The 17,557-nt window shown below is 46.9% G+C and overlaps 1 protein-coding gene across 5 annotated transcripts in view; it reads right to left on the bottom strand.

Moving 5' to 3' along the window:
- Positions 1-1,431: 1,431 nt before the first annotated feature.
- The window catches only part of LOC134078648 (R3H domain-containing protein 1-like), a 42,059-nt gene continuing 25,933 nt past the window's right edge, over positions 1,432-17,557 (bottom strand). For all 5 annotated transcript variants that reach the window (XM_062534730.1, XM_062534729.1, XM_062534732.1 and 2 more), the window contains 12 exons: positions 16,164-16,288; positions 14,780-14,944; positions 13,454-13,864; positions 12,050-12,197; positions 8,602-8,759; positions 8,138-8,289; positions 6,572-6,675; positions 3,991-4,166; positions 3,476-3,620; positions 3,142-3,239; positions 2,685-2,769; positions 1,432-2,274 (listed from right to left, as the gene is read on the bottom strand). In XM_062534730.1, the coding sequence (XP_062390714.1) occupies positions 2,192-2,274; positions 2,685-2,769; positions 3,142-3,239; positions 3,476-3,620; positions 3,991-4,166; positions 6,572-6,675; positions 8,138-8,289; positions 8,602-8,759; positions 12,050-12,197; positions 13,454-13,864; positions 14,780-14,944; positions 16,164-16,288 (1,850 nt within the window). In that variant the 3' untranslated portion in view covers positions 1,432-2,191. The remainder of the gene's footprint in view (positions 2,275-2,684; positions 2,770-3,141; positions 3,240-3,475; positions 3,621-3,990; positions 4,167-6,571; positions 6,676-8,137; positions 8,290-8,601; positions 8,760-12,049; positions 12,198-13,453; positions 13,865-14,779; positions 14,945-16,163; positions 16,289-17,557) is intronic.

Raw genomic sequence — 17,557 nt, 5'->3', positions numbered from 1 at the left:
TTCCTAACAACTAAACCTGTAATAGGCCCATTGAAGTGTTTTAACACCTTCATATTTATTTCACACAGGCCACACAAGCATACAACACTGCCAAAAGGACCCAGTGAGACACTGCCAAATTTATGACAAAAACAAAAAAAAAATTCTCTCAGTGAAGAGCTCAGTTTCACAGGTCTAGGTCAAACCCTGGGCGAATGTTCCAGATGTTGACTTAATTAGGCGTTGATAATTCTGTGGCGAGTGCAGCAACCTCTCGACACCGTCGCTGGATGCGAAATGGAGAGCTCAGTGTGAATGTGCATATGAGGAGATGAAGTCATCCATTTTCTGGAATCACCGGCTCCCTCAGGCACCGCGCACAAAACCACAAGGCAGGTGCGGAGATTTTTCTTGCGGTAAATTGCTTTGATGTTATTAGAGGGTGGAGAGAAAAATCTAGATGAACTGCAGGGCATTTCACAAGATGAGGTTGGAGGGAGGTTAACGTTGCAGACAAATGGCCCAATAAAAGGGAAATTGAGATGAATAGTAGCGACTGCGACATTAGGTAAGGCCGGAATAAAATTGACTCCCCCCTATTGCTCCCAACCAAGCCCCGAGTCTTCAACTCACCATCTGCCACATGTATGCGGATGCACATATGTTGATAAATACTTGTCACAGCGACACGGTGGCAGACCTCAGTCGATACCGCTAAAACCACCCATGTGCGGAGAGGGACGCTTTGTTTGCTGTAAACATTTATTGGTTTTTAAACGAAAATAAAAATGACTTGTGTTTGCAGACACAGCCTTTCAGAAGTCACACACATTCTTTCAGAAATAAAAAGGAAAAATATATATATTTATATATATATCTTTAATATCTCAAATTGTATAAATGTGCAAACTTTTTTTTCCCCCAGTGACCCAGCAGATATATAATTTATAAAGACCTCATAGTGAAGTATTTGACACAATATACACTGTATAAGGGTGGCATGGGTCAGAGTAGACGGGAGATTGTAACTGTCGAAAATTGACCAAAAACATGTGCAACGCAAAGGAGTCGATGGCTTTTGTGAAATGAGGTTATCTACCGGCTTTTCAACACAAGGCTTTTGGCTTGTGTTTGGACGTTTTACAAACATTCATTGAGAAAACGAAGCAACTATCGAGACATGTTATAAATTATTTACAAAAAAAAAAAACGCGATGTGGGTCTTCACTGTAAAACAGACACCGAGGTGTCTCCGTTGTCTTCCGTTGAGGGAAAGAAAAGCAGACATCTGGTAGAAGGCACAACAATAGAGACCTAACATGCAGCCGCAGGACTTCACCAAGCGTCCACGGGCATGTGAGATGACGAGATCTTTTGCTCAGAGCACCTGTGGATGGGGAAAGGTGAACGACTGGGGAGAGGGAGTGGGATCAAACAATCATTGAACTGAGGTTCAGGTCTGAAAATATATTTCACAAATAAAATTTCGAAATAAAAAACCTCCTAACATACAAACAAACAAACAAACAAACAAAACAAAACAAGATGAGGCTGCCATTCAACATGTTCCTATCAATTCTCAAGAGAGCTGACAGAATTATAGATTTCATTCAAGTTTTTTTCTGTCTTTGTTTTTAAATGTTCATGTGGCTTCAGTTTTTTTTTTCTTTTTTCTTTTTTTCCTTTTTCAGTGTGTAGAGGAAAACCTTTAACCACCACACACACACTTTGTAGAACAAAACGGGGGAAAATAATCACAAACTTATCACAGTCTAATTTCAAATGGAACTAGATGTAGATAGTCATGGCAACAGAGCATTAACAGGGCAGAGGGAAGATTTTTGTGGCTTTGTGTATGTGTGTGTGTGTGTGTGCGTGTGTGTGTGTGCGTGTGTGTGTGTGCGTGTGCGTGTGTATGTATCAATGTGTGTATAGTCGGGAAGGGGCCATGTCCTGTGCTCAGACAGAGCCAGTCTGTACGGACACAGTGAGGGCGTGGTGCAGTGTGACTGCGCCCCCCCCCCCCCCCCCCCCCCTCTGTGCCACCTGTCTGGAGTCGCACACGAGCCGTGGGCCTCAGAGGAGGCCAGGACTGCTTGCCATGGCACTGGAGCGCGTGCACTGGACTCGAGAGCTCCCCTCCCTCCCAACCCCCCCTCGATGGGACGTGTGTGTAGTGCCGGTCCCAGCTGCCCGTCCGAAAGGGTCAAGGTCACAGTTCCCTGAACAACGGGTCCGCCTGCGTCCGGCCGACGCCCGACGGCATGTTCGTCATCTCCAGGACCCGCTCGCTTACTGCCAAGCACAAAGAGCACAGCACGAGATCAAGAGTTGATAATCTCAGCTGAAATACGCAATCTATAGAAGATAAAAACATCAAGATACAGGGGGCTTGAACCCTTTCTCAGATAAGTTACAGACGTTTTTCTAGACCTTTTCAAAATTGTGGTCCACTTGCTGTAGATTTGCAAGACAAAAAGGGTGTATTTTTGTTAGGAATCTGACTTCGGACATTTTTTTGCCACAGTGCGGACCTTTTATGTATGCATTACTAAGATAGACTCTTCCGAACCTTTTCAAGACTTTCACTAAAATGTCCATAATTCTACAGGTCTGGAAAAAATGCATACTATTCCAGACTTCCTAGACCTGCACAAACACCCTGTAGATTAGAACACTGCCCAGGACAAAACCATGACCATTACCTGTTTCACCTACACTGAGATCTGTTGAAAGCGCTTTCCTTGGCTGCTTCCTCCCTCGACCTCCCTGCCTCATTCCTCCAGGCCCCTGGAATAGGACAGAAGTCTTCAGCTAAAATCCTCAAGGTCTTTACATTAACGTAAGAGGTTACAATAACGTAGTTTCCAAAATCATTTTGATGGCACATAACCTCATAACATAACGAACGACACTTCTGCCATTGTCTGAGCGGCCCATTATAGGCGATTACCGACCTAGCAACTTTCTGTGTTGGGGTAGGAACACTTCATATCAATATGTACTCTTTGTAGCACATAAACGGCATCTATTATACTCCGTATAGTGTATAAACAGTATGAGTAAATGCTCTGTACAGTGTGTAAGCAGTATCAGTATACATTCTTCATAGTCCATGATGCCGGCCCGTGGGAGTAGGAGTGCATCCCTGGGTGTCCTCACCTGGTGGTTGGAGATGATGGGTGGAGCGTGGAGGAGAGGAGGACGGACTTGGGGATTGTACTGGAGGGGCTGACCTAGCAGAGGGTACCGGGGATCAGCTGGAGAGAGAAATCAGGGTCAAGATCTCTGGCTTAGGGCCAGCTCTGCAGCTTCACCACACAGCGCTTTAAGATCCTCAAAAAAAAAAGGCTGGAAGCCTCTTCACGGGGGTATTTTTTTTAATGCGTTTTATTTTATATTTTTCCTAAATGTATACACGGCAATGTGGCACAGGGGAATATTTCAGCTAAACGCTAAAAGGGGCCTTCCCTCCTGATGACAGACAGAAACCTACCTTGACCTGGACCGAAGGGTCTTGAGAACTGCTGCATGATGGGAAGGGCGGGGAGGCCCGGGCGTATGCTCTTCACGTTGGTCAAGTGTGCTGGGGACGGGGACTGGGAGGGGGAGGAGGAGGGGCTGCCCAGCTGAGGGCTACTCTGTTGGGGGAGAGCAACAGGAGGAGATGGGGTCAGTATGAGACCATATGGGACAGTGTCTAAATGAAGTCAATTAAAACATTGTCAAGCCAAGACTTAAAATGACTACATCTGGACCACATCTTATGCTCTTAATATTCAAATTCAAATTCTGGACCTAACAGTGTGAGTGACCGCACATCTGTTCAAACAAAACAAGTTCGCCCTAATCTTAGAACATTCTAGTACATTTATGGAGTCATCTGTTCACGCCGTCACACCACTCAGATATAAAAGAGAATAGCCGGGGCAGACTCCTGAGCATGGCTCCTGGACAGCACCGCTGGTGGTGCTGAGGAGATGCCACCATGAGAGGGGAGTGAGGGCCCACCTGTGAGGTGTCCAGGCTGGACAGGTCTGGGGCCTTGTGGTTCCTCCCGTGGTCCAGGCTGTAGTACTTGTTGTTCTTCCACTGGGTAGGCGAGTGGGTCTTGGGCTGCTGATTGGGTGGAATGGTCAGCTGCATCATCACCATCCCGCCACCAGGGGGCGGAGGGGCCGACACACCTGCACGTCAGAGGAACGAACATACATGTGGGTGTTCAGACCTGCTGAGATTTGCAGCAAGGTTAAAAGCAAATACCCTTTTTTTTTTACCCTTTTTTTTTTTCCAAAGCAGGCCGTTAATAGAAGATTTACGGGGATTTGATAGGTGATGATGTCCAAATCCCGCCTCAGAATGACAAAATCACGTTTTCAGAATTACAGAAGAGCTGTGATGCTTTGGCAAACCCTTATGAGGAGAGGATTGTCAGTTTGACCAGGAAAGAAATGTCCATGCCATTATTTCATGCGTGCTTAACCGCTCTCACTACTTAAACACAATCATATAACATTCATCTACCGCTTTAGAATTCACAGTCACCTCATAATTAGATTTCACTTGAAGCTGCATGGAACAGAATGAGAATAACATTTCCAATTCAATTCAGAGCCTCATTGTTAGCACTTGTAACAGCATGGACATGCTGGAGTGCTTTCAGGACAATGTGGATGCTAGGTCTCATATTAAATTTTCACACTTGAACATCAATTCATTAACTGAGGCTGACGATTTCTGAAGTGTTGGCAGCTAAGCCTCAGTTTGACGGCGAGGTCTCGGAGTCTCACTGCAGCTGCTTTACCAAACATGCCTGTTTATGGGGGTTAAAACTCACTTCCAGATAAGTGTACTGGTTAAAGTGAGACGTACAATTAACCTTTTGCTCCGGTTTTTAATCTGAAATTCCTAACGCCATACATTCTGCCATTTCACAAGCACAGACTGAATCAATTTGGTTCAAACAGCTGAGGTCTTGACAGCAGAGGTCATCTTGGTTTTAGACATTACCCAAAAGGAGGATTTGGAATATGCCTTTGGCAAAATATTAATTAAAATGGTCTGAAAAAAGTATTTTCACATTGTCACTGTCTCAAACCGGAGAAAAAGAAACATGATGCACATGATTTGTGCCATAATAGGCACATTTAGTTCGGTTTAATAACAACTGTTATTAAACCACTAACCAATAACTGTTTTTACAATAATAACTGTTTTGATGAAACTACAATTTAAGAACAAAGACCACACAAGGACTAAGGAGTCTGGAGGGTTCATTATCATCCTGCATGTGTGTGCGTGTGTGTGTGTGTGTGTGTGTGTGTGTGCGTTGGCTGAGGCGCTGAAAATGATAATCCCAGCATGAAATTAAAACATTTCGGCCACTGACTCCAGAGGGATGGGGGGTGAGGGAGATGGATGGGGGGGGAGGGGATCTCATTTCAGGATTTGAAAGGCCACTTTTGTCTCCTCTTTTAATTAGTTATTAAAGGAGAGCAAAACAGAGGAGCTTCGCCGAGACGCCTGATGATCAGAGGGACGGGCCGCGAGAGGGCCGATTCACATTAACCGAGGACACATAAAACGCCAAATTAGAATCTGAGGACCCATGAAGGCCCTCTTTTTTTTTTTTTTTTTCCGAGAAGATCGCCATAACTGGGAACAAAGCAGCGCAAGGAATTACTTTTTAATTACCAGCCTCGTATCTGGCCAGTAATTGGATCGTTGAGACTGGAGAGTGTAATTTTAATTAGCACCTTGCCGCCTTATTGAATGGAGGCCGGGGGGAGAGCGAGAGGCCAGCCACCATCGGGGCTCTTCAAAGTGTCTCCCGCGACCGGCGATTGCTCCTCTTGTTGCCGCAAGACTTGCTTTGGGATGGGGAGGTGGGGGGGGAGAGATGGAGAGGTTAAAGTGGGGAGGCAGACACCCTCCGTTCTCATTTCCCAGATTGAATCGGATCAATATATTTTGATTTGTGGAGGAAACGGAGGGGAAGTCATTCCTCTCCGTGGCCTCCTGCGCTTCCGTTGATCCCCCGGTGTAATTCAGCAGCGGCGGACTGAGGTGAGGGGGAGATATATATTGTGTGTGTGTGTGTGTGTGTGTGTGTGGTGTGTGTGTGTGTGCGTAGTGTGTGTGTGTGTGTGTGTAGATGGTGAGGGAGATTAAGAACAACAAGGTGGAGGAAACCCAACAAGCCAAAAGCAAAACAAACTGAGAGGGAATTCAGCTTTATGCTTCGTGAGCACTGCTTGTGATCTTTAATATCATTTCTAATTCATGGTCATGATGATCGCACACAGAGAGTATCCATCTCTGGGGCTTTGGGGCTGATGGGCAAAGTGTGGCTAATGCGACTAATCAGGTCGACTAGAGATATCCGTGCAAATGTGGGGCTGTGCCTAGACATCTAAAAAACACGACTGAAAATCTGGGGGGATTTTTTTTTTTAATCGTGTCTTTAAACCAATCTGTGTGTATTGTAATCTCAATACTGAAATGAGTGTGGAGGTAGTGGAGGTGCTCTGTGGTCTGAATGCAGGTGGTGGTGGTGGTGGTGGTGGCGGTGGCCTGGTTTGGCCCAGTGTACCTGAACACTGCTGGGCAGGGAGCTGCTGGGGGCCGCAGGGGGGCGACGTGCGAGGGAACGGCATCTGCTCTGATCCTGGAGGCGGCAAAAACCCCACCGAGGAGCTGTGGAGACACACACACACACACACACACACAGCTATGAGCACATACTCACACAAATGGCCATGAACATGCAAACATAGTCTACACATACACAAACAGCCAACACACACACACACACACACACACACACACACAGACATGAAGACAAATGCACCCACACACTGATGAATACGTTGAGACACACTCAGCCATGAGCACATATTCCCACCCAGACACACACAACAACACACAAACACACACATTGTGTCTGGCTCCATCTTCTCATTTTATACCAGAGGATCAGGAAACACACACCCAAGTTCATTCACTGTCTTTCAAGGACAAGTAAAGATGACAAAATATTGACCACACTGAGAGATCAATACTGTGCAGCCTGCAACAAATAAAAGCCGATAAAAAAAAAAAAAATCCTACAAAGAAAAAAAAAGAGATAAAAATCACTTTGAACTGTTTTTTTTTTCTTTCTCCACTAAAACGTAATCCAATTAACGGCCACACTGGTCATCCGTCTCCATGGTGCCCGCTAACACCTGGAGACCCTACGGTGCCCTGCCTTGGCGTTTAATAAGCGCCCGCGTGAAGCCGCAGCAGCAGCGGCGGGCAGGGCTTCCAGGCGGTGTGCCAACGACGAGTTCTGCACCCGCAGGACTAACCGCCTACCCCCCCAAACACACACACACACACACACAACCCCACACCCTCCCTGCCGCCCCGTTGCGGTGCGGTGCGGCTCCTAAGACAGATGATGTGGAGACAGCGAGCGGGCCTTGTGGGACCAGCGCTGTTATATTAAGACTCACTGGATATCTGGCCATATAAATCATCTCGAGCGTGGCCTACTAAAGTCAATGTCACTTGGGAGAGAGGAGGTGGGAAAGAGAGGGAGGGGGAAAGTGACCTCTTCCTTATTCGGGCCATGCTGCCCCAGCTTTTCGGGCGGCGTGGCGGCGAAGACTGACCTGCTTTGAGATGAAGGGTGCATATTTTTAACCAGCGTGGTGGAGACACTCTCGAAGGTTTTAAGATTCAGCGGCGCTATCTAACACCAAAGGAGGATGCGGGTGGCGTTATGTGGGGCTGCATAAATAATCGACGACAGCAACTTGCGCTAATGAAATTAGCGAATCGCAAAGGCTGCAATTAACGATGCTGCTCAAAACTCTGTCCCGATGCTTAATCTGGTCACATCTATGATTTTTATATTCACGTCATCCTGCTGGAGAGGTAGACGTCGAAGCTCACGTTACAAGAGGGCTGTGCTTCTCATACACTAGTCATGCTCACCAAGCAGAAGTGGACAAACTTATGGAAAAATTTAGAATATTGAACTGAAGCTTGACTTTCAAAATGTCTCTCTTTCAAAATTTTCGCAAACACAATATCTGTCACAATAATCAGAATGAGATATTTTCGCCCAAATCGTGAAGCCCAGAGCGGCCGGTGTCTTCTCGTCTGTACGCACCTAAGGGTGTTCTGTTGGTTTGGTGGGACGATGCTGTAGTAGACCTGCACCCCTGTGGCGGGCATGGGACCCTGGCTGGACTGGCTGGGGATGATGATCTGCTGCTGATACGGCTGCTGGCCTACAGCCTGAGAGGCTTGAGGCAGGGATACCTGGTGGGTTGACACACACACACACACACACACACACACACACACACACACACACACACACACACACACACACACACACACACACACACACACACACACACACACACACACACACAAAGTTAGAGCTACAGTCTCATACACTATGCTTTCACCCCAATGCACTTTATCAGATCAGATGTATCACTTTCACTTTATCAGAAGCCCAATTTCGTTGTACAGGCGACTTGTCCAATGACAATAAAGGCCATCTATCTCGCCATCTATCAAAACAAAGATCAAGATCAATACAGCGGAGTGGGTTTTGTAGGCTACCTGATAAGATGGCATGGAGGGATACTGCACCATCATGCCTTGCATTTGGGTTCCCATATTGCTGTGCTGACCACTGACCAGGCCCTGGCTGTGAGGCTGCTGCACCCCGACCATGTTCTGGTAGTTCTGCGCTTGATTTGGCATCACAGTTTGATAACCTGCAGAACCACAATTACGAAAGGGTTTTATGGTCACATAAACATGGAAGTTTTGCTGCGGTCACGCACACACACACAAACACACACTCAACACTCCTCATCCCACCATTCCCAAAAAAAGAAAAGTGATTTTTCACTTTTTTCAGTTTAGCTTACAGGGAGGCTACACGGGGTGCACAACTAAAGCCCTCCGGTCGAGTCACGACAAAATAGCTTTTAGAAGACCGGTCTAATTTTTTCGAACATACGTGCATCTATCACGTCTGGTGTAGCCAGTGCCATAAATTATAGTTGGAAGAAGCTAACTGTTGCAGCAGACACTACACAAACTAAACACTTCAGTGTGTAGCCTCTCTGTCAGCCTCACAAATATGGCATAAAAATGTCCATAATGCATCACACACAAAAACTCATCCACTGACATATCAAGAACACAGAAGTTCTCTATCCAACCCGACTTGCATTTCAAGGTTAGCAGAAGGAGTGTAGTGGAGCCGTGATGTGATGCCCCCCTCCACCCACCCCACCCCACCCCACCCCACCCCCCCTCTCCCTCCCTCCCTCCCGGGCTGCCCTTTAGCGACTCTGCATGGGGGGCCGGAGCTAGCGGAGCAGTGGCGGCGCGCTGGGAGGCGAGGCTGGGCAATTTTCAATTTCTCCTGGCGTTTGGCCAGAGCGACAGCAATCAATTTATCCCAGATGAGAAAAGAAGTGGGACAAAAGGAATGGATAGCCCGTGGCGGACAGGCGAGCAGGTGGGAGAAAAGAGAGAGAGGAGGGGAGAAGGAGGGAGAGAGAGAAAGAGAGAGAGAAAGAGAGAAAGAGAGAGAGAGAGGAGGGGAGAAGGAGGGAGGAATGTGACAGGAGTGGAGACTATTTTTAGCCCTAAATTCTCTCCCCTCCACTTACAATTGGAGGATGAAGGCAATACAATATTAAACACTTTGGGCTGTGGCTGGCTGAGCACGGGGATGAGGCAGAAGAGAGAGACAGGGCTGCTCCCACTCCCTGCCCTTGTGCCCCCACTCCCTACCCTTGTGCCCCCACACCACCCACAGCAGTAGAGTCTCCTTACTAGGGGGAAAGAAGGCACCGGACAAGAACCAGGAAAATCTAGGACCTTGTATCATTTTATAATCATCAACTGTTGACAGCCTCAGTGTCTAACCTTCGGTTAGAGTTTTACATGTGCTCGACTGTAACAATTACAACACTACTTCTTTCAAAAATATCATAATTTGGTTGGGCAGTCATATTTTATTTTTTATTAAACAAATATATTTCTTGCCATAGCATTTTATTTATTTTTGATCGCTTTTTTCTTTATTACGGTCATTACATTACTACGATTTCACTTGTTGTCTGGCCATGAAGCAGTTAATGGGTCATGTTACCTTTCCAAGCAGAATTCACACAAAAACACAGTAGAGAGGAGAGGGACACATTATCATCATCATCATCATTAATTCTGAGGGCCATAAACGTGATCGGCTGCTTTCCAAAACAAACATGGCCACCAAAAAAGCAACAAAGAAATCAAAACCTCATGAGCACTGCTACCTTTCTTTGTCAAGTGGTTAGCCCAAAAAGCTTCTTCAGCGTAATGTTTATTCTTCTTCACACTTGAAGCTCAGCTCGTTCGTTACACAGGTACAGGGAAAATCAACCTTTCCTTTGGTTCATACTCAAGACACTTGACATAACAAGTGGAGAGAAAAATAGCCACTTTCATAGGTTGCTTGAACTGAATCTGAACTGAAGATTCAGCAAGAGACACATGAAATATCTGCAGACATGAAACTGGAAACCGCACTGCTAGAAGATCAGTGGAGTTTGCCCCACACAGGCTGGGTGATCTGTTGAGGGTCGCGATGGCTCTGACGCTCCTCCGGGCCTCTCAGACTGATTGAGCGTGCTGTGGTATCGCCAGACGAGGAGTAAGGGGCTGGAAAAGAGACCGGTTCACTGTGAGAATCATAGAGCCTCTCAGACAGTGTCCCGGCCCCGCATTCAGCCACTCTGAGAAGATGCGCCGCCTGCCGTCCTCCACACTCCATCGTGCCTCACGCCGCCATCCTAGTGCTCATCCCAACGTCATCCCAACGTCATCCCAACGTCATCCCAACCTCATCCCAACCTCATCCCAACCTCTTTTCAGCCTCCTCACACCACATCAGGTGGAAATGTAGCACTTTTCTTCCAGGTCTGTAGTCTCCTACAATCACTTTTCATCAGGCAAAAAAAAAACACACAAAATGGCCTACGAGCGCAATATCACAAAATGGTGCTCGCTCACGGACGACAAATGGGGCGGATTTTTCCACGGGGGGAAAAAAGCATTTACCCGAAACATCTGTTCATACAGTGGTGGTCGTGATGGCCGTGTTGTACTAATAGTGTGCTCGATTAGAACTGTTTATTTTTTTGTGTTAAAAAGGTTGAGGAGGGGAGGGGGAAGTGTGTGTGTGGGGGGGGGGGGGGTGGAGGTGAATACAATAGTCGAGCCCGTGCTGGGTCGCCCCCGTCGCCGTGCTCGTGCCTCCGCCCCTACTGGCGTGCCGGTGGGGGGGCCTGGCGCGGCGCTCCGCTCCGCTTTGCTCGGCATCTGCATCTGGCCCTGATGAGCGCATTGTGTGCCCAGCACAGCAGCATAAGGCTGGAGAGGAACATGGTGCAGAGGAGAGAGAGAGAGAGAGGGGGAGCGGCGTTGGAAAAGAGGAAAGAGAGAGAGAGAGAGTGAGAGAGAGAGATGGTTGAAGAGGTGGAAGACAAGGGAGAAAGACAGAGAGAGATGGAAGGGACATATAAAGAGAGAGACAGGTAGAGAGACACATAAACAGAGGCAGGAGAGGCAAAGAAGAGAACAGAGAGAGAGAGAGAGAGAGAGAGAGAAAAAAAGAGAACAGAGGAGGGAGAGGGGGAGAGAACAGGAGAGGGAGAGAGGGAGAGAACAGAGGAGGGAGAGAGAGAGAGAGGGAGGGGTAGGGGTGGGTAGGTACACACGTTCCCCCTGCAGCATTGTGTGGATAGCATCTAAAATAATAACACATTTCTCCACGGAAGGAGGCAAGCGAGGGCCTTTCAGACTAAACACTCTCACTTCAATCAAGAGGCAATAAGCGGCTCCACTCCTTTAAAACCCAGGAGGGACGTTTCGAGTAACACGCGAGTCAGACGTCTACACTGCACCCCTGCTGAGTCGAGACGAGACGAGGCGATCTGAGCCCAGGGAGGGATTGGAGTCTGGAGTCGCTCTCTCTCTCTCTCTCTGCTCCCTCGGATGCTTTTACCTGGCTGCTGATTGGGCGGCGGGGGCGCGGCGGCGGCTGCCATCGGCTGGTTGGGGGGGCCGCTGTACGCCACGGTACCCACGCCGGGCCGGTACTGCTGGCTGGAGAGGGGGTACTGCTGACCCGGAGCACAGTAACATGAGGCCATCTGCATGGGAGGGACACACAGCAGCGGGTCAACGCTACGCTATCATCATGAATGATCATTTACTATATAGTGCATACTGTACATACCGTAATTTCCCAACTATTAGCTGCCGCCTATACATTGATTTTGCAAAATGTCTTCAGCTATGAGGTTAATACACGGGGGCAGTTAATATGGCATTAATATGGTTTTGTTTATTTTAACTTGCATAAAACACTGTCCTGCGGCTTATATACAATGTGACTAATATATTAGTGTATATTATTACTGTATATATACAGTATATAGATTTACTGTATATATACAGTATATAGATAATAGACTGCATGCATACACAACTTTTATTCAACACCACATCGCCCTGCTCTGTGGTAGGTGTGTTTCAGTTGTTCATTAACATGGATAACATCTAGGATCTCTGGGAAGACGAGATACAGCTGAAAACAGCTGAAGGAATTTGCACTTTGTCTGTCTATTCAAAGGAGTCTACACCACCAACCAAGTTGGAAAAGATAAGCACTGTATCTACATATTCTCGACATATTAATAAACCTGTTTCAATAAACTACCCAAGATATAGTAGGGCAAGTACATTTAGCATTCATACAGTACAACTAGGCTTGTCCTGATATCCATTTTTGCTGGATGATATATTGTCCCGGAAAAATGTTACGATAAGCAATATTTCTGTAATTTTAGACCATTTTATGCCAATTTAATGCAAATCCCTCCACCTGCAACTACAGCTTTCTGGGTGCAGCTCAGAAAACGGGATGTGATGGTGACTCAGATTAACTTCAGTTTGCTATATACCGCAACTGCGCTTAGCTGTTCCTCTCAAAGACCGAAAATGTGTATATGTGCATGTGGCTCTGGTCAAGAGAAATCACGTAAAATATAAACTAATTATTATTTTAGCAGACACATTCATGTGAACAGCACACACACACGTTTAACATTTGAGTGTTCTTGAGTGTGAGCCCCCTAAGACTACAACTAGGGGACCATCTGATAAAACGGGCAAACATAAATAACAACAACCAAAAAAGACAAAAGTCGGTTAATATCGAGGTGTCCAAAAATTGATTATGGTCATTTTCATATCTTGTGCCGATGACTCGATAACGTAATAACAACACCTGGTGTTCGCCACATAATGGGCGTGATTGAATAGTCGCTCCGCTAGATGCAGAGAATGAGTCCCTCCAGGGTCAGTGGAGACAGATGGCTTTATCAGACAAGAGGACCATCCTCACCTGCTGCAGGGGCTGCTGCATGTAGCCCTGCTGGGAAGTCTGCTGTTGCTGCTGTTGCTGTTGGTGATGGTGGTGGTGTTGGTGATGGTGGTGTTGTTGTTGTTGTTGCTGTTGTTGTTGTTGATGGTGGTGGTGGTGCAGCAGTGGCTGGGCATGGGGCGCCTGGCCTGGGGTGGCGTAGGCGGCGCCGGAGGGCACCCCGGGGTGCCCTGCTGGTGTCACCATGTAGCCGGGCTGCTGCTGGGGCGGGGGGGGACCCTGCAGCAGGACAGACGAGGGGTACATGGCAGTGTGGTGCGGCGCGTCGCGGCCATCACCGAGCAGCTGGTGGTGGTGGTGGGGGTGGTGGTGGTGGTGGTGGTGGTGGGGGGCCAGGCTCATGTGGCTGAACTGGGCTCCCAGGTTCTCTTGCTGAGGGAGGTGAAGAAGACGACAGGACGGACATCCATCAGAGCATGCACGAGGAGAGGAGAGGAGAGGAGAGGTTAATGGCAGACATCAACGGGTTTTAGAAGAAGAAGGAAATTAGCTCTTTTTGGGTTTTTTTTTTAGTAAAAGACATTCAGTCTTCAGTGAAGGGTTTTTGAAGAGGAAAAAAGCTCAAGGCATAAGAGAGGCTAGGGACGAAAGTGGTCGATGCATCCCAACTAAATTTTTCATTGTCGGGGGGGACAGACGACACTACCCCCCCCCTTCACACACAAAAATATGCTAATGGCGAGAGGAGCCGTGCATGGATGAGCATTTAGAAGCCTCTATGAAGTCATGAGCCGACTGGGGGGTGCTGGCAAGAACGAATGTTCTGGTGAATGTGAGATGAGCTGAAGAGCAATGAGCACATTACAGGAGGCAACTCTGCGCCATTTGTTCTGCCCGACAGCTTCTCTATTTTTTAGTAGCTAGACCCATCCATCATGGAGCCTCCATGAAATGGCCTTACAAGGTTTGAACTTAAGCTCCCGGCATCCATCACTCGCTTGGCTGTCTAGTGTTTCAGGACTAGAACTAGTGGAATATACTGTATGTGTATATTATGAACAGATCTGTGTGTGTGTGTGTGTGTGTGTCACACACACACACACACACACACACACACATACACACAGAAATAAAAGTATATCCAAGGGGAAATCAACTCACAAAGAACTGAGAATATTTATGCTAGATGGAGATTGTTAAGGAGAAAGACATGCACAGGAAAAACAACAGAAGAATAAAAGAAAACAAGACTAAATAGAATAATAAGAAAAAGCAAGCAAGCAAACAAACAAACAAACAAACAACGGAAAGATAAAGTGATTGAGAGCAGAGAAAGAGAGGAAGTACCACAGTGTAGTGCTGGTTAGGAGAGGCGGAGTAGAACGGAGATGGGTAAGAGGCCGTGGCGTAGTGGACAGGCTGAGCCGACGGCAGCACGGCCGGCTGCAGGGGCCGAACGGCTGGAGGAGGTGGAGGAGGAGGAGGAGGAGGTGGAGGAGGAGGAGGTGCAGACTGAAGGACAGGTCAGAGTGAGATAAGGAGATTAGACCAGAGATGATCAGACATCAAGCTGAAGATGTCAAAGAGATTCTGTCCGAGACAGAGAGAGCGGGCAGACGGCATTTTACTATCTAACATGGAGAAGTAAGATGGAGAGGTCGAAAAAGAAATGTAGAAGGAACATTTTAACAAAAACCTGAAAGATAAGAACAGTAGACTGGAATGTAAGGTGGAAATGACTATCATCAGACTTTGTACTTTTGGTTACAGATGTCTACGATTAAAAAATATGACTTTACAGACATGTCTACAAATGAAAATATGAATATGAAAGAAAGTACACATATTGCCCCCCTCAATGCGCCGTGGGCTGAACTAAAATAAAATTAGTTCTACATTAGCTAGATCACATGCAATCATTTCACCACCCAGCCATCAGACGCCGTAATCACATAATTACGTCTTCACGCTCATCCTCAACCGCCCGCTCACCCGCCCGCCCGCCCACCCATCCTATCCCTGGAGAGGGCCTCGTTGGAGGAAACCGTACCCCTCCCGTCTCATTTCCTGTGACCAGCGAGGGTCAAATCAATTTCACATGCGCTGCTTTCATTACGGCCCCTGGGCCCTGGCAAGAGGGGCACGGCGTGCCGTGATGATGACTCCTAATGGCTGCGCTGGGGCTTAATATGCGGATACACAATTAAGAGGCTACTGACTGGACAGTGGTGGGACTACACGAAAGGGAGGAACAACAAACTCATTAGTGGGGGACTTCTGTGTCAGAAACTGCAGTCGTCCCCGGAGCTCCAGAGAAGTTTTAATCTCCTCCAAGCTGTGAGGAAAGGCCTCGAGTCCACACCACGGGGGTGGCTGAGTTCTCCTTCTTTACCGCCCTTCTCATTTTCTATTGTTCTACAGAGTGGTTTAATGGTCACCATTAGCCTAAAATATAGGTCCTAAATCAACTGTGAGATCCGTTAATGAACTGTTATTTTGTTTATTTCCTTGTACTTGTACAATGACAATAAAGCCTTACTTACTTATTTTTCTTTTACATTTTTTTTCTCTTTTTTTGAAACTTTTTTTTAGAACTTTCGGCTAGTTCTAGCAGTTTCTGCTCGTTTATTTCTGTTGTGCTCGTTTATTTCTGTTGGCCTGAAGACGGCATTCCAGTAGACTCATTTCAGAGCTTCAAGTAGAGCAGACCCTGCCCGTTCGTTGGACTGACCTGGGACATGACGTGGTTGGCAGAACCAGGTGGCACTGGGGGAGGCTGCTGGGGCCTGCCAGGCTGGGCACCCAGGGTGGGGCCATAGAGCACCGCACCGCCCTCGGCATTCATAAAGGGCTGACCTGTATGGACGGAGCGAGGGAGAGAGAGAGAGAGAGAGAGAGAGAGAGAGAGAGGGAGAGACAGTGAGGATGAAAGAGAAAGAGAGAGAGACAGTGAGGATAAGAGAGAAAGAGAGACAGAGAGAGAGAGAGGGAGAGAGAGAGACAGTGAGGATGAGAGAGAAAGAGAGAGAGAGAGAACAATAGAGAGAGAGAGACAGCCAGGGACAGAGAGAGGGGAAAAGAGAGAGAGAGACTCAAAATAAGACTTGCATACTGATCACACACACACACACACACACACACACACACACACACACACACACACACACACACACACACACACACACACACACACACACACCGCACACTGACAACTCAATCATAAAATGAAAATAAAAAAAACATTCACATGGCCCAGAGACCACGGATTTCTGAAGGTTCTTGCTGGTGCGGAAAACTTTACTTTCAGTCTGCACTCATGTCTGCGAGGCATGGCTCAAGTCAGAGGCATTGATTGAAAAGCCTTTATTTAGACCGTCTGATCTACGGAGAGGGGAGAAGAGAGAGAAACAGGAGCACGTGGCCTTTGCGTTGGAGGGACAACCGACTCCAGCCCACACACACACACACACAGAGGAACACTGCTGGTTGGAGGGCACAAGCGCTGGCTGTCGAGAGCTAACCCAACAATAAGACCGAAACAAAAACTCCTGTATTGGCGTGAAAAAGCACTTCACTACATTCTGAATCGATTCTGTCAGCGTATCTCCACAGGTGTTTTCTTGGTCGTATTTTAATTGGGTTGTTTCAAGCATTTTAAAATAATTTTTTTCTTTTCTAAATGGGGTATTAAGGTCATCAAGTGGCAGCATTTTGTAGTGCTATTAGGTTTATCATGTGACACACTTCAGCGAGAATCAACAAAATGGCAGGGATCTGCATATGGGTCTTGGAACATTTGATCAGTTGAGAATCTGATCAAGTCCATATGAATGCTATTGTGCATTAATTCCAACTGGCAGTACTGTTTCGCCATGCGAATATTCTTTATTCGTCTCTCTTCTCGTGCGAAATATCAAAATCACCATCACTCACACATTACTGTACACAACAGTCTATAATGCTTATTTGCATACATATGGTCATATTTCTTCAATTTCCCCTTGGTGATCAATAAAGTATCTATCTATCTATCTATCTATCTATCTATCAACTCCAAATAATTAGATAAAAGGAGAATGGCAACCACATCACATCACCTAATCAAAATGGTTTAAAAAGCCTTTA

The sequence above is a fragment of the Sardina pilchardus genome, chromosome 4 (genome assembly GCF_963854185.1).
Source record: "Sardina pilchardus chromosome 4, fSarPil1.1, whole genome shotgun sequence".
Taxonomy (NCBI): Eukaryota; Metazoa; Chordata; class Actinopteri; order Clupeiformes; family Clupeidae; genus Sardina; species Sardina pilchardus.
Note: the sequence above shows the minus strand (reverse complement) of the source record. Positions and strands in the feature narration are given on the sequence as shown.